Source organism: Amia ocellicauda, chromosome 15 (assembly GCF_036373705.1).
Source record: "Amia ocellicauda isolate fAmiCal2 chromosome 15, fAmiCal2.hap1, whole genome shotgun sequence".
In the NCBI taxonomy this organism is placed as follows: domain Eukaryota; kingdom Metazoa; phylum Chordata; class Actinopteri; order Amiiformes; family Amiidae; genus Amia; species Amia ocellicauda.
The window spans coordinates 14848836-14870443 of record NC_089864.1 but is presented as its reverse complement, the minus strand read 5'-3'; the positions used below and the strand labels follow the sequence as shown (position 1 = coordinate 14870443).

General features: G+C 40.1%; 1 protein-coding gene across 5 annotated transcripts; it reads right to left on the bottom strand.

The window, feature by feature from the left end:
* Positions 1-211: 211 nt before the first annotated feature.
* On the bottom strand, positions 212-21608 carry cpsf6 (cleavage and polyadenylation specific factor 6). Of its 5 annotated transcripts, none has more exons than XM_066724442.1 (12): positions 21486-21608; positions 16845-17054; positions 16595-16698; positions 16277-16422; positions 15271-15447; positions 14880-14993; positions 12195-12699; positions 10235-10354; positions 9747-9862; positions 9396-9549; positions 8901-9095; positions 212-3043 (listed from the first exon to the last, which is right to left on the bottom strand). In XM_066724442.1, the coding sequence occupies exons 1-11, from the start codon at positions 21543-21545 to the stop codon at positions 8906-8908; spliced, it is 1896 nt and encodes a 631-aa protein (XP_066580539.1). In that variant the 5' UTR covers positions 21546-21608; the 3' UTR covers positions 212-3043; positions 8901-8905. The 5 variants fall into 5 exon arrangements, with proteins under 5 accessions (XP_066580539.1, XP_066580540.1, XP_066580541.1 ...); XM_066724443.1 differs by having other exon boundaries at positions 8901-9092; XM_066724444.1 differs by having other exon boundaries at positions 16304-16422.

The window sequence follows — 21608 nt, the reverse complement described above, 5'->3', positions numbered from 1 at the left end:
CAAAAGGCTGACTGTAGCCCGAGCCCTCTTCCACCTGCAGTTTCAGCCTTTCAATTATGAAATAACCGATGCCCTACACCAGCCACCCAATTTGAACACATGAAGGGTTGCGCTATGCTCGGATAATCCCAAGTGGAGATAGCAGTGTCACATTTTAAAGAATGGGCAAAACAAGAGGCCATGATCATAAACACTTAATATATTCTCAAAATTAGCAAAATCTATTTTATTGAGAACACTCAAAACAGGACAGTGCATCTTTAAAAAACGTTCCCCTTGGTATAGTACATTTAACAGTGGTTGTGTAGAAGGACTAGATCTCTAATATGGTACATTAACCCAAACTCCCCCTCAGAGGAAAAACAAAAAAACAAAAACAAAAAAAAACCAGAGATTGCCCCAGTTTTCCAGTATTAAATAGAACTACTCATTTGTTCAAAAATAGTATACGAGGATCCCCAAATGCACCTCACAATGCAACTATAGAATAACGGACAGGAATGTAGACTTGTCAGTGACAGCATTAATTATACACATTGTTTTCCTTAGACTGAGGTTTGCGAGACTTTGGTATAGCAAGTATTTCTGTACTTTTAACAGCACAAAATACATCGGACAACTACGATAGTTGTGGGGGGCAATTACTACTAATTTTATTACTCGGCACATATGGACATACATACATAAATAAAAATACTGGGCTGGGTGGGGGGGGGGGGGCTGGGAAAGGACAATCTACATTTTTTTTTTTTAAATAGCAGTGACAATGCAGATATAATTACATACCTTCTCAAACTGATGTACTATCAAATTTCCAATTTCTGAAAAAACCTGTACTACTGGAGTAATATGATATGAAGGGTTTTTAATCAGTTGGGTTGCTGCAGTCAAAACTTTGGGGCATTACACTGGCTCCCTCAGATGCCAAGGGACAGCCTACAGGGGGGCACAACTCCAGTCTTATAGGGCCAGGTCTGCAGCTTCTAAAGGCATATTGAAATTGATTGCAAATTTAAAATATGAAGTGAGATCTCAAGGCCAGGAGAACACCCACTGGCCCTACATGTGCTGGAGCTGTACACTCCTGCTCTTCACCTACCTACTCCATTATTTACACTTTAAAACACACGCAGCACACTTTTCCCGAGTTGACCTCGATGAGTAAGTTTGTCAATTTCTTCCATATTGCCCAACAAAAGAGAAAAAAAACAATGTAGTTAAAATTCCCAAAACAAATTATGAATTGCATTTCTGTATGGAGTCTGGAACTGGTGAATATCATGCAATATGAACAATAACAAAAAAAAAAAAAAAAAAAAGTGCTTAAAATCTATACAACTTGAGATTTGTAAAAAAAAAAAGTTTAAAATGTAATCTTAATGTGTACTTAGCAACCAATTATGTATTTTTTTTAAATGCTCACAGCAAAAGCCATTTTGAAAATACACTAGATTAAAATTGCACAAACAGTTGAAAGTTAAGAGTTTTGTTGAGAAGCATTTTCTCAAGACTACTGGAGTAGCTCATCTTTTGTAACAGACAACATAGTATGAGTCTAACCCAATATCAAAGCTGCCACTACCTAAATATTAAGATGTATACATCCACAAAATGTACTGGATCTGTAGCAAACATCTTTAACAGCTTTTAGTTAAATAGAAGCACAAAATTTGTTACAGGAGGCTCATTTTTAACAGGGATACTATTTGGTAGGTCATCAAAAGTTGGAACATTAAAATATTAACATCCCTGGTAAAATGCATGATGGCTTTTCAAATGTTAGTGAAAATGGTCAATCCCCAGCTAAGAGCATAGCAGTGGCATTTCAATAGTTAAAACAAAAAACATTGCCTACAAAAATGACATTTTAACAACTAGCTTCAACTTCGTGATATGGTCTGTGTTAAAAGTACTATACAGACTACAATACAAAAAAGCAAAATGAAAAACAAATGAAAAAATCAAAAGACATTGGATTTCTTTTCAGGAGTTCACTGCAGAAATCACTCCCTACATTAGAACTATTCTGCTGGTATGGAAGACAAAGTAAATTTATAAAAAAGAAAACAAAAACAATCTAAGTATCTTCTACATGTAGGTCTCCTCTCAGGTATTTAAAGACCATGAAGGCTAGGCATCTAATGCTGCTCTAAGGAGGCATCAGCTTTGCACCGATAACCACACCAAACTCACTCAACCATAGGACAAAAGTTTTGCCAGAACTTGAATTTGTTAGTAAAACCTAAAAATCAAACTTCAATCTCTATTTAGGGTTACACTGATAGTGAATTGTTTGCATAATTATAAAGTTTGACATTAACCTTATACCTGAATTTTGCTGAAAGACAGAGGCTCGGTATTGAAAAGCCATAAGAACACCTTTCAAAGAGGACATGCTACTATGAACAGGGGCACCGAACACAGACCATATCAACCTCCTACTTCACAGCTGAAGCCATTTAACGGTTAGGAAAATTCAATGTGAAAAAGTCTTCATAACACATTTAATATAAATGAACAAAATGGTCGAGGAATGCAAAGAAAATGTGCAGCATTTGAACAAGTATCAGCCCCAGTAAACAGTTTATTACAACACTAAATCTAGATTTAATAATCAAAGCTGTGACGTTTACAGACATTATCTGAACATGGAACATTCTGCAACAAGGAAAAGAAAAAAAAAAAAAACTATAAAAACAATGCCTCTAGTGACATTTTAAATTGTTTACACATTATGTCAAAATGGTTTTATTTTTTATTTAGTTTTTTTTTTTTGGATAGAACAGGCATTTTATTTTTTTTGCAAAGCAGTAACTTTAAATCACACAGGTTGTTTATCAAATAAAATGTTTAAGCAACATAAAAAAATAAAAAATAGAGCCGTCGGTTACCATGAGTGTAGGTTTGCTTTACTCTACTGTTGCTGTGTCTTACACATCCTTGAAGACTGAAATCCACTCCTGTCATGTGCAGACAAACAGGCTAGGACAGTCTTTCCCTGAAGGGCCCCTCTTCAATTGCAGTCTCATTCCTCTTCCTTCAGCTGTAATGTGTCAAAACGAATGTTGTAGGTTTTTTTTTTGCTCATCCCATCATTACACACAATTTGTCTAACTACACAACATTTAACATGCAGCGCTATAGTAAAATCATTGCACCTTTACTGACACTATCACATGATAAGGTCAGGACAAGCACAAAGTGAGCAGCTGAAGTCATGGGAAATTGAAAGCATCCCAGGGTTAAGGACCATGTAGATTTTAAAGGACATTTAACACTCCTCTCATCCGTGCACCACTGGGCAAATTAAATTGTTTTCAACACTGAAAAGTAATGTCTACAATCATACTTTCCAAGGGCTGCAAATGGCAACAAAAAATCCAATTACTTGTCAGTGTAGGGAATGACCAACTCACAGCCTACAGCAAAGAGCAGGTGAACTTTGTGGTTTGATCAATAAATGTTTTCCTTTCGTTATTCAGTGTTTTAGTACAAGGTTAAGTAAATGTTTACATAAATACAGACCCTTTAAAAATAAGGGCTTTCATCATTCTAATACCCACTTTATGAATACCGCCTACATCAGCTCTAAACAAAGCCACTGTGTAAGATAAGAGGGGTGGGGCGGGCAGGGGTGCACATGGTTTTGGAAGACCAGAAGTAAAAAGCAGAGGGGTTACAGACAGCAGTGGTGCTTGTGAGAGGAATGAAGTATTTCAAAACAGTGACACAGGGATTGGGAAAAATCCATGTACAAATATGTCCTTTCTGCTCCTCAATTAATGCACCTTATAGACATATGCAAAAAGTGAAAATTCCACAGATAATTGCAGTTTTAAAGTCTGCCATGCACCCTCTCATCAAAAAGCATAGCAAATACAATGAGTTCCCACATGGTTCAAAAGGTTAACACCACACCCACATCCATGAGAAAAGTGCTCTGTAGATTTTACATCATATAATGCTCTTAAGTGCAAGCACTAAAAACTTTAGTTAAAAGTTTGTTGCTTTGAAAGGTTTAATAGTCCAAGTGCATTCCTCCTAACATTATAAATGAAGCCATCAGAATGAACATTTCCTGACTTGTGCAACCAGGTAAAACTCCAATAAAAATGTTCCTTTAATTAATCAAGGACACATTCCTCTAAACCCAGAGTATTCAGTTTAGCACGGTACTATAAAACGCCTATTAACCAAGAACGAATCCTATGTAAACTAGATGAACTCCCCACTGAGGAGTCAATGTTACCCAAATCAAAATACGAACGTGCACTCTGAGATTAATCCAATTAGTCAAGACTATGATGCTCAGGGTAATTTACCTGGTGCAAATTCAGGGAATGTTCAAATTCATGACTTTCTGAAGTGCTTGCAATCATTATGCAAAAGCAGCAACTTTTCCTTAAGCCCACTAATACTGCAGTCAAATTGTGGTCACCTTCCTTCCCCAATAATGGGCATCCTGCTGGAAATGTACGCTTCCACCATGACCCCCCCATTCCACTGCATCGTCGCAAGATTATTCATTCCTTAATCCATGCCAATCTTTATCCGCACTGGGGGAAGCGGTGGATTTCAGAGCTGATCAAGACTCATTCCACAGTCACACAGTTTTGAAACAGGTCATTTTAATCTATATGGCTGGATGCAGTGGAACAGGCTGTGGCAGCATAAACACTAAGATGTGCATATATTAAGAGAATCACACAAATGGAAGAGTTAAATTTGTAGGAGAAAAAACCCAAACAAACAAACAAACATCAACAACAAAAAAATAAAAGTCAGCACTGCATTCTTGATACCTGCAAACATCACTGATACTTGAAGACAAATTAGACAAACAGCTAGCAACAGGTTTCTCCTGTGCAACCCTTCAGTGTTAATATATACCTGGAATACTCAATGAACAAGTTAAATGTTAAAGAAGTAGACCAACTGCAAATACACTCAATAAGTAAACTCAGCAAAAATTATAATAACCCCCCTCATTAAGAGCCACTATAATTGCAAAAAAGGATTTATGGTGCATTATACAAGGTAAGGTGGGATGTACAGGATTGCAGCAAACTACTCAAGTTGTACCCTCACCTTCCAGTTGTGCAGATTCAAATCTCAAATATAATCCTTTTAGAAGGTTAAAAGGTGTAAAACTTTATAAATCAACTTACATTTGTGGCAGTTTTGGTATTTTTAATATTTTGTACAGCCAAATGAATGCTGCTTCCAGATCAAAACTTGAGATCACCTCGTCCCCTTACAGGCAGGACTGATGTAGACGGGTGTCCTCCAAGCCACTGTATTACCAGAGCCAGCCCATCTAAAGACAGCACAAGAAGCGCAACTTCCCTTACACCCCCCACAGAATCTTCGGCTACTGAAAATAGCACTTTAACCCCCATAATGGTTTGTCTTTTTTTTTTTTTTTTTAGCAGCATTTGTTGTGTTTTTGTGGTATTGAAATTAAATATGAATTGCCCAAACTCAATCCTTACACAGCGAGGTTTCATTGAGAAGATTTCACCCATCTGCATTCTGTCCCACGTGTACTTGGAGACATTTTGATCAGTTGCATTAAGAATAATGGGGCGAAGCACACCGATTCTATATACATGTAAACGCATATACATGTGAATTGCCTGACAACTAAAGGGTGCTATACCACCAGAGGTGAAGCAGCACACATAGTTTTGCCAATATGGCAGTACCCGTGTCTCCTCTCCTACACAGCACAACCAAGCGGTGATGGGGGCCGTCCCAGTGGTACAGTTGGCCATAGCAAGCAAATGACTAAGGTGGGATGGAACAAAGACATTGGTTTTCAAAGTTGAACCAATAACAATTGAGTGGTTTCCTTGCTACAACCCTGTACAGAATCATGGTTTCAAATAACTATGAACATGCCGACAAACTAATACTGCACCCCTCAAAAACAGGCAAATAAAACCAGATCTGCAGAAATCACGAAACCTTCAAAGGCTATTGTTCCTAACAATACTGCACAACCTCAGCCTCTGGTTACAAAATGCACAGGATAACGGCTGAAAACTACAAACCAACTGAACATTTCAATAATTGAAATGTGCGCTTTTGAAAAGCAAACATTTCACCTATATGCTTGTATAGCTATATGGTCAAGAATGTTACATTTTAAATAGTCTGGCAAAAATGTTGTACAATTCAAACACTGATTTGGGGTTTACAGGAAGCGATTAGATCACCTTTTCCACGGGTAATGATTTGTTAAAATGAAAGACGTTAATGCCAATGTCACTTCATACAGGCTTTGTCAAAAAATACACCCAAAACTGGGGGTCAATAATTTCTGGATTATGACATGGTTCTGTCAATGAAAATGAAAGCATTAAGGCAGAAGGCAGTTCTCCCATCACTTTTAGGTACACACAAATTATGCAGATTCTCGACATTAGATTCCTGTTACAATCTAAATTACACAATCAACCCCAAACGTTTATCCCCATGACAGGGTGAAAATGAGATGTCATGAAATGAGGAAACAGATCTTCAGAATTATAAAGTGCTGTTTAACATTTCAAGATGTGTTTTGTTGATGTAACTGACTACAGTTACAGTATTTTTAAAGGTTTTAATTAAGACTTGGTAAACTACATTTTGTATTTTTTAAATCATTACTATTTTACACATAATGCAATAGGTTTCTTGAATAAAACCAGTTTAGTTTTAACCCCTTTAACATTCTAGGAATTAACAGTAAAATGTATTACAGCAAGAAAAACCTGCCTAGTATGCATCTTTCTATGATCCCAAGGTTTAGGATATTTAAAATGTCCCTTTCCCAAGACTTGCTGCCTTGCAATGGAACAATATTAAATGCAGTACTTTAAATATGAACACTGAAGTGGTGTACAGCTCAGTATTCACTTAATACAAAAATACCCAGACACATACGGAAGACTACATCGAGTTTTAAGTGCAAAATATTACCATTACATTTTCAAGAATCATTCAGTGGTAACTATCACATCCTCATTATCTTTTGACAGCTGAGAATGGAGCTCTTTGAAAATGCAAGAGCTAACGAAGCCTTTTCAGCACTTCATTAAGGACACTTTCAAGGTATGTACTGTGGAGTCTTTTGCAGATACCGAGTTTGAACAGTTACCACAGAATGACCTTAATCATAAAACACTCCACGCTATAAGACCTCAGCAATGCAGAAATGAAACAATGTGCATGGAATTGTTCAGTACAATATTTTAAAGATGTACAACACAGCTATGAACTGGACCTACAGTAGTCCCTTTAATGTACCCAATTTTTTTGCAGTCTGTAAGTACTTAAAATTAACAATGTAAATACAATTTCTTTCCCAGCCCATCATTACAAATTCCCAAAATTAAATTAGCTTACTGACAGAAGATTTTAATACTGTGGGAGTTTTTGGCAGAGGGGGGAAATTTAGGGAACTTTTAAAAGAGTGGCATTTATAAGCAACAGTCTGAAAGCAAGACAAAGGAAACATACATTTCACAAAAGAAAGTCTTGTCAAACTACTGTTAAATATGTGGTGTTTAAAAAATAAAATAAAGTATTGTGTATGAACAGTCTAAAATCAGAACCCCAAAACTACTAGCAAATGTTAGTATGAAGTGTGAGCTGAAGAGTATTGAAACATGATTGTTAATTACCTAAATTGCAATGCACCTGTAGTTCAGTCTATAGCTAGTAGATTTCACAAGCTTGTATATGTCCATTCAATAAAAACAAGTGCATTAATTAGGAATATCCAGAAAACAATGAACAGTTTAGAGCCTGAGAGAATTTGGTTTAGTTTACAAAGCAATCTTGCTTGAATCAATGTAAACTATTTACTAAACATTTCCATAGCCAAACTACTAGAAGGGCATTTAATTGTGAATAAGACAAATTCAATGTATAACAGTCCTGGAGAACCTAAAACTGTCTCAACTGAATAATATTAATAGGCTTTGGCATTTCTAGTCGGTCTAAGAATGAACGAAAAAAAAAAATCCAGGGTAGTCGTCATACAGAAACTATTTAATTTATTAAAGTAACAATTGTAGATTCACAATAACTACTTTCCAAAGTGTTTAAGGCACAAACGCCCCCCACCCCCCCCCCCCAAAAAAAAGAAAACACTAGCTACATATTTTAAGCATTTGCAGATTTTTTTGCAAAGGCCAGATAGACGTAAAAAACTCAAGTCTTTAAAATCACGTAGTGGTTTGTAAGACACATTAGAAAATTGAACTACGTACAACTGAGACTGTAATATATGAGCAATTGAATCTGAGGTAGTTTGGGCACTAATCCTAAACAAAACAAGTATGGCTTCATACATAACCTATGCTCATAAAGTTTTTTTTTTTCCTTTAAACAATAGTAGGCATTCAATGATTGACTGAACACTTTTCCAGTTACAATTTACTGAACTTACTACTCTTCGTAAGTTCAGTTTCATTTTTCGTATGTTTTTTTTTTTTTTTTCAGTACAACATGAGGGAGAAAAAAAAAAAAAACTGAAAACCAAAAAAAACAAACAAAAAAAGGCAAAAGCAAACATATTTGAAGCTAAAGCACATATACAGACAATTCCACAGGTAGCAACAAAGCGAAGACAATGCTTTGGAGCATGCAGGTGCACAAACAAATTTAACTGTACACTAAAGAGATCTTGAGATTCAATCATCATTTCCCAAAAAGGTATATAGGGGGTGAGAAAAAATAAAAATCTTACAATATTAAAACATACCTACCTGTACCTACCAAAACTACCACAAACCACCTGAGGCACACTGTGTGTCCTGCAGTGGCTTCTTTTGAACCTCTGCCTTTTCTCCTAGAGGATGAAAGAGGTCAGTATGTTCAATGGAGAAAACAAGAAGGGCCAATATACACACCTTCCCTAGCGGTGGCGGTACTCCCTCTCTCGGTCCCTCTCGCGGTCGCGGTCTCTGTCTCGGTCGCGGTGTCTCTCGCGCTCCCGGCTGCGTTCCCGGTAATAGTCGTCGTGGCGGTCGCGGCTGCGGGACTTATGCCGGCGGCTCTTTTCCCTGGAGCGGCTGTGGTCCCTCTCCCTGGACCTCTCTCGTCTTCTGAAAGGAACACCATGTCTCACTCGCACGAACAGCATCCTTCTGCCTCGCATGTTTATACATTTAAAATATCTGTGTATTGCTTTCCTGTGCTATTGTCAAAAAAGAATATTCAGATGCACCGTCAACCCCTGTAAGCGTTTGCCTTTGAAACTGGCAGGGATCCATCAGTTGGGAAGGCAATCATTACATTTTAACACTAGGGTTACATAAAAGACATAGTAGGACCTCAGGCCAGCATTCTTGCCCTCCATGGAGTGAATATAAGAAACCAGGGGGAGGAGAGCGAATAAGTTTTACCTGGATCCAGAGCCATAGGACTTGGACTCTATCCCATGTAGACAGTCCTGTAAAGAACTGATGAGAACTTTACATCTGTCATCTGCAGAGACCTTGGACTGCTTTATGAGAGAGATGGCAGTGACCAGGGTCTCGATTGCACTGCCATAGTCAGCTGAAAAGGAAAGAAAACAGTCACACCACTTTTCCATTTCGCATTGGCTTCAACAATTCCTAGCAGCCGACCTCACTCTCACTTTTCCCCAGACACCTTGCCCGTGTCCAGAAGATGTGGGAACATCTGGCGAACACTTCCATGCATCTCAAGCGTCTTGAGGCCCGAGTGCCACCTGAATAAGTATCTGGGCTCACCTGCACTGGCGTCAGACACGGCCCTGGAGATGGCGCTGCTGGAGATGGCGCGATTTCTGTTCATGATCTCTTCAAACTCAGCCTCACTCAGCGGGGTTCTGGCAGCATCCATTTCCCTGCAAGAGTGAAGAGAGGGTCGGTTAAAAACAGCTCTTGTTGCTGATCAGGGGATCAAGCTCTTAAGAAAAAATAAAGATTCAAGGTAATAAGAGAAAGATCAAAGGAATTTAGTGACAGAACTAACAAATGACAGGTGATTCCATTTCTTATTTTAATATAAATATTTAAAAAGTTTTGGTAAAAGACACCAAATCCTTCAAAACTTCAAATAATCGAAAAGCTTACCACAGATGGATCATGTCTACCATTTAAAACTGGTTTATTCACTTTTCAAACAAGCAAAACAAAAACAAAGCAGCATACACTCAGAAAAGCCATGTTACAGCTTACGTATATATTCCTGTCCTTTGCCGCCAGTATTTACTAACCCTGAATCACTTGAATCGCGCAAGTGCTGGTCGCCATTTTTCAGATTGACCACCCCCTCGTTTATCCACGGGTCTCGGGGTCCTAGGTCGTACCCGCAGATTAGCGAGGGTCGCGGATTACTGAAATTAGCCAAAAGGGTACATTCAGGGTTACTAAGAATAACTACTCTATTAAAAGTTTTATATTTTAAAAAGAAAAGAAAGAGAACAAAAAACAAACATCTTAATACATTCTAAAAAACCAAAAGCAAACATCAACCCTTTAAATACCAGCACAAGTTTCCAACTGCTGCTTAAGGGAGAGGGATTGGCTAATGTCTTTGCATCGCCATGGAATGTTAGGACATTTCCAAGTGTCTTTACATAAAGTTTTTGCACTTAAACACATGCTGCATGTATTAAAGTGGACATAAGTAAGCAATGAAGTTCTTAATCCGTCTACACAAACTGACCATTTGGTTACCCACTACAGGGAAGCTAACTAGATATCCATCCTAACAAAGGAATCTGCCACTCATTCCAAAAAAAAAAAAAAAAAAAAAATCCCTTCAGATGTTGGATGACCTTAAAATGACCAAAAATAATTCAACTCCAGGTCAAATGCAAATCTACAAACACACAAATAGCCTTGCTGACAAAAATACCAGGATAGAATCTGAGGATTGTAAATGGTTCAAAGCATGACAAAGCATCACTGGTCTCCCAAGTACTACCAAAAAAAAAAAAAAAAAATGAATTGAAGAGATCTGAGTGTCAATTAAGATTCCAAAATCCATCACAAATTCTTCCAATGTGGGCAAAACCATTAGCAGACAGGAACAACAAATCCTCACTATCCTTTTGCTCCACTGAAGTCAAATGGTTCTGAGCAGCACACCCTTGGAAACCATAAAACTGCAGGTGTGTATCTATATATTAAATTATACTTGACAGCCACACATTTCAATTCATTTGGACTCCTGAATGCATGCAAGAAAGCCTTGGGAGATTAAGTATACTTTAGATGCAGCTTGTGTGAATCCAGCGTTGGTACGATCGACACTATGCATTATTACATGGAACAAACATCTTTGAGAACTAGCTACATTATAAACAGGAAGAGCAGTTATTCAGACCTGCCTTGGCCTCCAGCTTTGAAGTTGGAATTATGGAATGTTAAGACACTGGTTTGCTGGTATTTTGGAATGTCTGCCTAAATTGTGGCTAGTTATAATGTAATCTTCTACTCAAACATTAGTCTGTGGAGGCAAACTACAGCAGAACCATCTCAGTCTGTTAAACTTGATATCTAATTTTACCAAATCACTACTACTACTACTACTACTACTGGAAGACTGATCGTAACCATTACAGAAATCCTGTTTTCCAATTCAGGGGTAAACATCACCAAGTGCATAAAAATGTACAAATTGCATGACATTTTCTAAACTGCAATTTGCAACTGCACAATGGAAAAATAAGAATTATGCGTTTCTCGTAGTAATGGGAAAGATTTTGCAGTTTGATACAAAGAATAGCTCCAAAAACACAGAACTGGACAAACATCCTATGGTTTTACTCAGCTGTGCATGATTAAAAAAAATATTTTACTGTAAAATGTAGTTGAAATTCTGGGATACACAGAACTAATAAACACTAGTGTACACCGAACTAATGAAAAGGGAAATTCGATGCACCAATGTTGAACTTGTTAAAACAAAATCAAAAAAACACTTAAGTGAGGTAGAACTGTACGGATGAAAAGTTACAGAAATACATTGAGGAAGACAGACATAAACCAAGCATGCAAGTCATCTTTCTTCTGCAATGTAACTATATGAAGGATACCAAAAGAATAGGCACATCAGAAATGGAAAGGAAGAAGAGGAGGAGGAGAAAGTTTAATTTGCTGCCTCTCTGCTGCTCATCAATACTGCGCAGGACACTGTTTTTTAAACTAATACCAGCATGCCAAAGTTACCTGCCAGCGGGACCATAGTCTCGGTCATACGGAGGCGGGCGGCCGTAGGGATCAGAAGGTGGGGGACCTCGGCTGTCTGATGAGGGCATGCTGCTGTTTCCAGGGGGAGGGAAGAAGGCAGGGTTTACGTGTGGGGCTGGGGGAGGGGCGCCAGGTGGGGGGCCGGGCATGTGTGGTGGGGGTGCCAGGGTGATGGGGGGTCCGATGGGACCTGGGGGGCGGGGAGGAAAGGGTCCGGGAGGAGGGGGGGGGCCCTGCTGTGGCGGTGGAGGTCCAGGTGGGGGGCCATAGCCTGGGACTGGGGGAGGCGGGCCAGGGGGGAGGGGGCCCATTGGGGGCTGCCCGAAAGGTTGGCCTGGGAACATGACTGGCGGTGGGGGGCGATCGCCTCTGTTGGGGGGCCCTGATAGAGGTGGAGGAAGAGACTGCCCAGGGGGGGGAGGGCCAGGTGGGCCAGGGGGACCAGGGGGGCCAGGTGGGGGACGTGGGGGTCCTTGTAGGCCTCCTGGAAGAAAACACAAAAACAGACACTTAAAAATTAGAGTCTAAATCCACACACAATCCCAGAGAAATCTGACTTCAGTTAAAGTTTAATATCTTAAACAAACCTGGAAAGAAAAGTAAGGTTTTAAAGGCATGCTTATCCTGCTCATCTTGGTCAAAACGAGTCAGTCACCCTTTTAAAAATACTACAGATTCTCACATTGCATTTAAAGGGGGGGAAATGCATTACTTGGTTGCACATATTAGTATAACAGAATGGTTGCAGCAAAAATAAACTGTCCTGAAACCCAGAGTTCAAGGAAATCATACGATATAGAACTCAATTCAATTCAGAAAATGAAAGCACACGCTCAAGACTGGGAAACTATTCTCCTGCTGTCAAGTGACAAGACTCCCAGTGATAAAACATTAAAATAATGCCAGCGTACCAGTTAGGTCCTCCTGCTGGCAGAAAATCAAACTTACAGAAGTGTATCAAACTTAGACAGCAAAGGAAAGTCACATTAAATCAATTAATTGATGTAACCATTGAGTAAAATTAAAACTACAACATAAAATAAAAAGCAGACATTTTGAATTTCAACATAAAAAAAATATATATTTCATATATTTAATATAGTACAAAAATAACTCATTTAAACTGAAAACTGGAAAAGTAATTCTGTAAAACCAAGACACTGAGGAGTAGTCAGAATTTATTGGAATATTATTCCTGTAATGACTGTCCCAGGGAAGAGACCTTTTTAATCTGCTGTACATTCATGGAGACAAACTTGTTTTTTATACTCAGTTCAAATCCATAGCATAGCACTTGTAAATTTCCATGGAGATATATATGTATATGTATATATATATATATATATATATATATATATATATATATATATATATATATATATATATATATATATATATATATATATATATATATATATATCTATATATATATATATATACACACCTTTTTTTTTTTTCCCCCAGTAGCAAAGGACTTTTCTTTAAGAACAAGAAGTCATTTCAGATCGTTAAGGCACAGGAAACTGATGCCACCATTTTGTACTGTTTAGTACCATAGAGCAAATTAGCACAAGTGAAAGTTGTAAGATGTTTATCACCATATGGGGGAAAAAATATTTAAAAATGAAAACACAATGCGTCTTGCAAGCCATGTTTTTAAATTGATTTGTCAAAGATTTACAATAAATATGTTTAACTGTATAGCACACAAGCAATCTAAATAAACACTTCAAAACCAAGTTTCCTTTCTTAAAATAAAATCCAAATACTAAAGAACAGAACTTCAAATCCAAACGTTTGAGGAGGATTTACCAAGCAAGTGAACAGAGGAGGACCCCCCCCCTGCATATTTAAGGGACAATTTAAGCAGGAGTAGGAGTCCTGCATGTCCGTACAGTGGAGAGGTAGGTGTCCATGCAACTTAATTTGGAAGGAAACCTGTGTAAAATATGCAGCACTGCAGCATTAGGACAGGATAAATCACAGCACTATAAAGCGCTGGCCCTCACAGGATTCTCCACAGCAACAGGGTTCAGGAGAACTGGAGAAGCAAGTTGATGACAAACTACGGGGGTTGGAAGTGCAATTTCTTCAACTTATTTGAACATGGGTTTGCAAATCGTCATCTTAAATGCACTGAATCTGGGCTTAAAGGAACGTAGGGATACAAAAAAATACAAAAATCAAAAACTGTACTCCACAAGTACAGCTCTCAGTCCAAGATGACTGAAGGTGTAGTGCGAACATAGGTGGTTGTGGTCACAGCTGTCAGTCTCTAGTGTTACTCCAGTCCAAGAATATTGAATCTAGTCTAATGTGATCAAGAAATCTTAAATAACTCGGCTGTTAAAAATCCAAACAAATAGACAAATTAACATTTCCTAATCACATTAGTAATGCAGAAAAAAAATGCAAAATGCTGCACTTGAATTCTCAAAAATAAGTGTCAGCAGCAGCTCTTGTGGTTCAGCTCTTGGAGAGAGTCCGTACCCCATGAAGAGCCACATTGGACCCCTGCCTATCCCACAGACAACTATTCCTACCAGCCCCGGCACAAACCACCACCCTACTAAGAGTTTAAAGCTGGGAGTCAGCTCTTGACTCCACAAAAACGGGGGTCCATTCTTAACATAACACTAATCAATAGGAGATGAGGCGTTTCACCTCTGGGTCGCCAGTTCGAATCCCGCCCCGGCTGGAAGCAATTGAAACTCATTTCCATCAGATGGCTGTCCTGGTGCCTATGGGAAATGAGTTGGGGTGGTCTCAGCCCAGATCCTAGTGAAAGAAAAACCACAATCACAACTGGCACCTTTGCTGGCAGTAACACACAGAGGAGCCAAGGCAAAAAAAAAATTAAGCTGGCTGGACCACCCTCACACCCCCATAGAGGGTGGCCCCTCCAAAGCAGGGTGGAGACATTTTGGGGTTCAGAATAAAAGGTCTATCCTGGGGGAGGGCCCTCTCACCACACATTTCTGCACGTCCCGAGCAGGAGCGCTTCTAACCCAGCACTCTTCTCCCAACACCATGGTGCCTCCACCGGGAGATTTACCTGGGAAGGGCGGTGGCGGCCCACCGGGACCGGGAGGGCCAGGGAAGCGGTCTCCACCGGGGCCGGGAGGTCCAGGGAAGCGTCCCCTCCCTCTGCCACCCAAAGCGAACGCGGCACGAGAAGACGCTCCAGGGGGGCCAGCTTTCCCTTCACCGGACATCTGACCGGACTGTGTGGCTGAAAGCAAAAAAGAGAAAAACAAAAATAAAACCAAACAGACAATTAAATGACGGAAATCTTCAGAATTGCTCCGTCGATTCTCCTTTATGCATTGAAAACATTAACTAGTAATTAAGACCAAGAAACCCACCACCGATATTAAAGTCTAGGATTTGATAGATCTTTAAAATGCCAGTTATGGCACCCACCCAACCACAACACAAGAAATGGTGCTGGAGCATTTGTTTCCTCAATCCAAATTCCACTCCGCGAACGTTTCAGGACACCTTCGAGCCAAACACTCACGCTGTTCTTTGCAATGAAACAGAGTTTAGAGTAGTAGGTGCTGTGATGCATCTTAAGTGATGCACAATTGTGCACACACAAAGACTAAACAAAAAACACCTATGTTTGGCTTGCAGGCCTTGATACATTCACTGTAACTCAGAATGCTGAAATAAATGCTCTTCAAACCTTCATTTCCCCCAAATAAGAACACTTCACTTATTTAGTGCATTTAAATAGCTAACAATTATCTGCTATTTAGACACATGCAGGACATTTGCAGTATTTAACAGGACGGTACACTTACCAAAAACAAAACAGTACTGTACCGCCTGGTTTTATATGTGCATATAAAATATAAGTGCAGGAACATTCCAACAACTAATTTGGGCTATTTAAAATTTAAACTGCTACTTCTGATAGGTCTCGTGGTATGTTTTATAACTTGACACTATCAGATGTACAGCAATACAGATAGAAGACTGGTATCAGAGACACAGTTTCTCTTTAGCATTACTGCAGTTTTTGTTGAATGCACAAGTCCTGCCTTCTATCGACATACTTTTCCTGGATTGCATTTCAAACTGACTCAGTGACTGTTTGTTACAGGGTGTAACGATGGGGTTCTGCCCATGGAGTTCCCTTTTCGACAGCAGGTCCATCAGCTTCCTGGAGGAGGCTTCTGATCCGACGCACACCAGGGCAAACCTGCAAAGAGCACAGCAGACTATTACAGCACGGGGACGAGATAGCATGTAGGACCCACCTACACGGCTACAATCTCTACATGGAATCCATACCTCACTGCCTACCTACAGACACATCCCTGTCCTTCCCCTGTCAGAAAGGTTGAGATGGAGACAAATGTAACGCATCTTACCCCTTCGACTGGCCATTGGCCCGGTTCTCAAAGAACTTGATCTCCAAGACGTCATTGATTCCCACTGACCGAATGGCATCAGTCAAATCCTCGTCTGTCGTCCACTGAAACAAGGATAGAAGAAAAGCAAATCAAAAAACACAAAAACAAAATGTACATTCAAGGAATTAAGAGACCACAATTACAAAGAAGGAAAAGGGCTAAGACATCAAATCAGATCAGAACATATAGCCTGGCTGGCAGTGCTTACCCATGTGAGATTTCCAATATACAGGGCGATCCTCTTGCCAGTGTAGGTGTAGACCACGTTGGTAGGTGGCCCCTTGCCCACATCATCACCACCCGCTGGCGGCAGGTTGTCCATGTAGTCCCGGTCCTCGGGGGCATCGCCATTGTTGGCAGAGGGTGAAATGACGTCATCGTACAAGTCTATTTGCTCGTGCACATTATACTCAGCCTCCTGCATTACAATAATCAATGAAATGGGGAGAGAGGTGGAGAACATGTTATGTTATATACAGGCCTAAGGTTTTTAATTCTACAAAACATAATCATACTGTTTTTAATATAGGTATTCTGGAACACAGTACTACATGGAGTTTGCCAGCAGCACAAGGCACAGCATATTCTCTTAGCTAATCAATGATCTATTTTGTTTTGCATATTTACTACAGCTACCTGTAGCACTCTCTCCAATGTTTTCTGTAGTAAAGCAAGATTTAGTCACTGTAAAATACTTTTTACTATAAAAGAAAAAAACTTTCAAAACCAATAGATTTGATGGGATACAAAATGTTTTGATCTGAACAAAGTGAAATGAAATTAGAGTTTCTTGAACAATTTCTATGTGGAAACTATTTTAGAATTATTACCAAACAGGAAAAGCAACTGGAAATAAACCCTTGGTTATACTCTGCAAGTTCAAGGTCCATCAGTGTTTACACAAATACATCAAACTCATATTGCACTACTGTCAACTCCTGCTTCCTGTAGGGGCCTTTCATGTAAGCAAAGTTTCAATATGATGTTTCACCATCTGTGCGATTGTACTACTTCAATAACCTATGGCTGCAGTCCAGGGTTTAGAGGCTCATTTTCAGGTCATGATTTAAAAGCTTTTCAGCGCTCGAAAAGCCTATCAGCAGAGACAGAAACAGTTTGTACTGCAGAGCCCTTACAGCATTGCTAATCTGACTACTTATCTTGGAGATTTCCAAAACAACCTTCCATCGTCACAAAACTTCACCAGCTCTGCATCAGGCTTTTCAAAAGCTACTTCATGAGGCTGAATGGGGAAATATCCAGGGTCAAACAGACCAACTCGGTGATGACCTAGATTCCAAGCAGATCTTCACTTCCCTGCCGAGACTGTTTGCCATCCATTGCCCTGAATTCCAATCCCACAGAAGGTTGATTGAAATGATCACTACCATTTTAAAACCCAAAACATTGGAAATTGAAAAAGTTATGTATAATCATGTTGAATAAAGGCATTTCACAGAATGCCACAGGCCCAATAGTTAATGCAAAAGCTATATTTACTTATTTGCAGGCACCCATTTCCACAAGATTCTGAAAAATATACTACGCTGATTTCGGTTACTGCTTCAACAGCTTAACTAAGGTGTCATTTATCTTTCCTTCCTGATGAGTACAATTTATAAATCACTTTGCAGTTGTCAGAAGGGGTGGGGGGGTGGGAGTTTCCTTCACACTGCTGTAGGACACTTCTGAGGAATGCTGGAGAAAGGCATCCCATCAAATCAGTTTCAAGAAAGCTTCTCTAGTAGCCAGTAGTTATGGCAGCCTTGACTATAGCCCTCTGTCAATGCTTTCTTCCATAAATGTTGTAAAAAACTATGAAATGCAGTGAAAATTAGTCATGCAAGTTACATAATCAAATCCTGCTCTACAAAAAAAAATGCAAAGGTGCTTTTAAAGTAATTGATTAATAAAAAACAGCACACTAGAATAACTACCAGGACCTCCTGAACCTGACAATAGCAATAGTTAAGCTGCTTTCTTGCGGGTTACAATTAAGATTGAAGCAGCTCAAGCTCATAGATGGTGTTTAAAAACAATGAGACATATGCATGATTATACACAATATATTAAGGTTTAATGAAGACAAGTATGAGATTAAACTTGTAAACGTTCACGAATGCAAACGTTAAGAACGTATAATGTCAAGTCTGAACAGGTTAATTAAAATACTTAACCTTCACCCAAGTGTCTAAGTATAAAAATTTTCCCCAATGCCAAGCCTGCTGAACCTGCCTCTGGGAATTCTCCAGAAAACACTATTTCCACTCCCCTGTACATTGCTGCAACTTGCAAGGTGTTAAAAGTCTCCGAATCCTAGGCATTCTGATAACGTTTGGACTTTGCTTCCAGGTAAAACTAAATCAATGGATTTTAATATAAAATCCTATGACAGCAGTAATCCTAATCACCAGAAACTTATTAATGGCATAAGCAGTTACTAAGATTCACTGTGACTGAGATCAGATCAACTACCTTTGTAGGGTTTACACCCTCTCCATCAGTGGACACCAATGTTGTGCAGACGAGACTGAACCCACTTGTAGCTTGGATCTAGCATTATGGACATTGGACTGTAGTTAATTTAACAGACACAGTAAGCAAAGATATTACCCCAGTTGGCCAATACTCTCTGAACTTCAAAATGGAAGCTGTAGGTATTCAGGGTAATGTAAGTAGATGGATTATGAACTGGTTGATGTGTAGGAAACAGAGGGTGTTGATTAGAGGAGTCGCTTCTAACTGGAGTGAGGTTGTTAGTGGAGTTCCACAGGGATCAGTACTAGGGCCTTTGCTGTTTCTAATCTATATTAATGATCTGGACTCTGGGATAGTTGGCAAACTTGTCAAATTTGCAGATGATACTAAAATAGGTGGCTCAGCAGATACAATCTCAGCAGTACAGGCTATTCAAAGGGACTTGGATTATATTCAGTTGTGGGCCGACACCTGGCAGATGAAATTCAAATGTAGACAAGTGCAAGGTATTACATGCAGGTAACAAAAATGTCCACTATAATTACACTATGGGAGGAATAGAACTAGAAGTAACGCATGAGAGAGACCTAGGAGTCTATGTGGACTCCTCACTTTCTCCATTCAAACAGTGTGGGGAAGCAATAAAAAAGGCAAACAGGATGTCAGGGTATATTGTCAAAGGTGTAGAATTGAGAACAAGGGCAGTGATGTTCAGACTGTACAATGCACTAGTTAGAGCTCATCTGGATACTGTGGACAGTTCTGGGCTCCACACTTCAAGAAAGATATCGCTGCTCTAGAGGCAGTTCAGAGGAGAGCAACCAGACTTATTCCAGGTCTGAAGGGAATGTCCTACTGAGAGACTGAGGGACTGAACCTTTTCACCCTGGAACAGAGGAGACTACGTGGGGACTTGATTCAAGTTTTCAAAATCATGAAAGGCATCGACCACATCAAACCAGAGGAGCTTTTCCAGATCAGCAGGGACAAGCGCACCCGGGGACACAAATGGAAATTGGGCTTCAAGGCATTCAAGACAGAAAACAGACACATCTTCACAATCTGGAACAAACTCCCCAGCAATGTGGTTGAAGCTGAAAATGTGGGAACATTTAAAAATAGACTGGATAGGATCCTTGGATCACTTAGTTATTAATGGCCACCAAACGAGCACGATGGGTCGAATGGCCTCCTCTCGTTTGTAAACTTTATGTTCTAACTTCACCCCGGATGTGAGCTGGTGGTGTGAAACCCCATATATATATATATATATATATATACACACACACACACACATACATACATACATACACTATACATCACATTTATTGCAAAACAAAGCAAATACCTTAATTCAGCTCCAAAGCTTTCTGGCTATACATTAACTTAAAATAATGCAACATGCACATATATAACCTGCTTCTTGGATTATGTAACATGAATGTAAAAGTTACGCAATATTTGTTATGTTAAATTGTTATTACCACACCGGTACATTTTCAATAAAATGCAAGACTAGACAAGCGAAGAGAATTATAAAATACCATACACGTGTTCATTTGTACCGTTTCTACAAGAGGCACCTGAAAACTAAATATATAGCCAACCTGGCCCGACAACACCAAGCAAATCCCCTCCAACACGATCACCGATAATCTTACAATCACAGCCGTGGACTTGCGCAGATAAAAACTTACTTTACATCGATTTGAGTTTTTTATTTTTATTCGTACTATTAATAAGTTTCCCGTTGCATCTGAATGATCGAGCCCACGACTGGAAAGGGCAATAAAAACAAAAACCTAGACGATACTGTGTTACCGCAGACATTTTAAATTCCCGAGCTAAATCCAATTGCACATCAACCCCCCACACGCTCGGGCGGCAGCGGGGTGTTTACCCGGGGCTGTGGCGGAGCCCAGAGAAACGGTGGCCCGGGAGGGTAAACAACGTACGACACCTCGGCGGAGCGGCGGTCGAGGCCTAGCCATCCTTTGGAGCCTCCGTCTCCGCCGCACGAACAATGGGCGAGCTGGCGGGCACGCCGCGGCCGAGCGCAGCTGCACAGACGCGGGCTCGGATCGACGCCGGCACCCCCAACAGCCCCGGGCGTCTCCGAGGGGAGATGGTCAGGGCAGCGGGTCGCCCAGGCCGGTGTTTACAAGCGCAACAGCCCGATGAAACCTGCGCGCCTCCCCCACCGCGTACAAACCCCCTCGAGGTGTCCCTCCTGCCCGGAACCAGCAGAGCTGCAGCGCGGCGGCGGCTCTCGTCCACCCCGCGTCTGGCGGCTCATCCCGGACATGCAAAAGCCTATTGGTTTTCTTCTGGAGCGCGTCTGCGTTTACGGTAAAAAAATGCACCCGCTCACCTGGTTAAACTCCTCGCCAACATCCGCGTAAATGTCGATGTGATCCACACCGTCGGCCATTTTCCTCTCAGCCTCCTCCTCCGCCTGCCTCTGACCACAAAAAAACAACGAGCAGGAAAACAC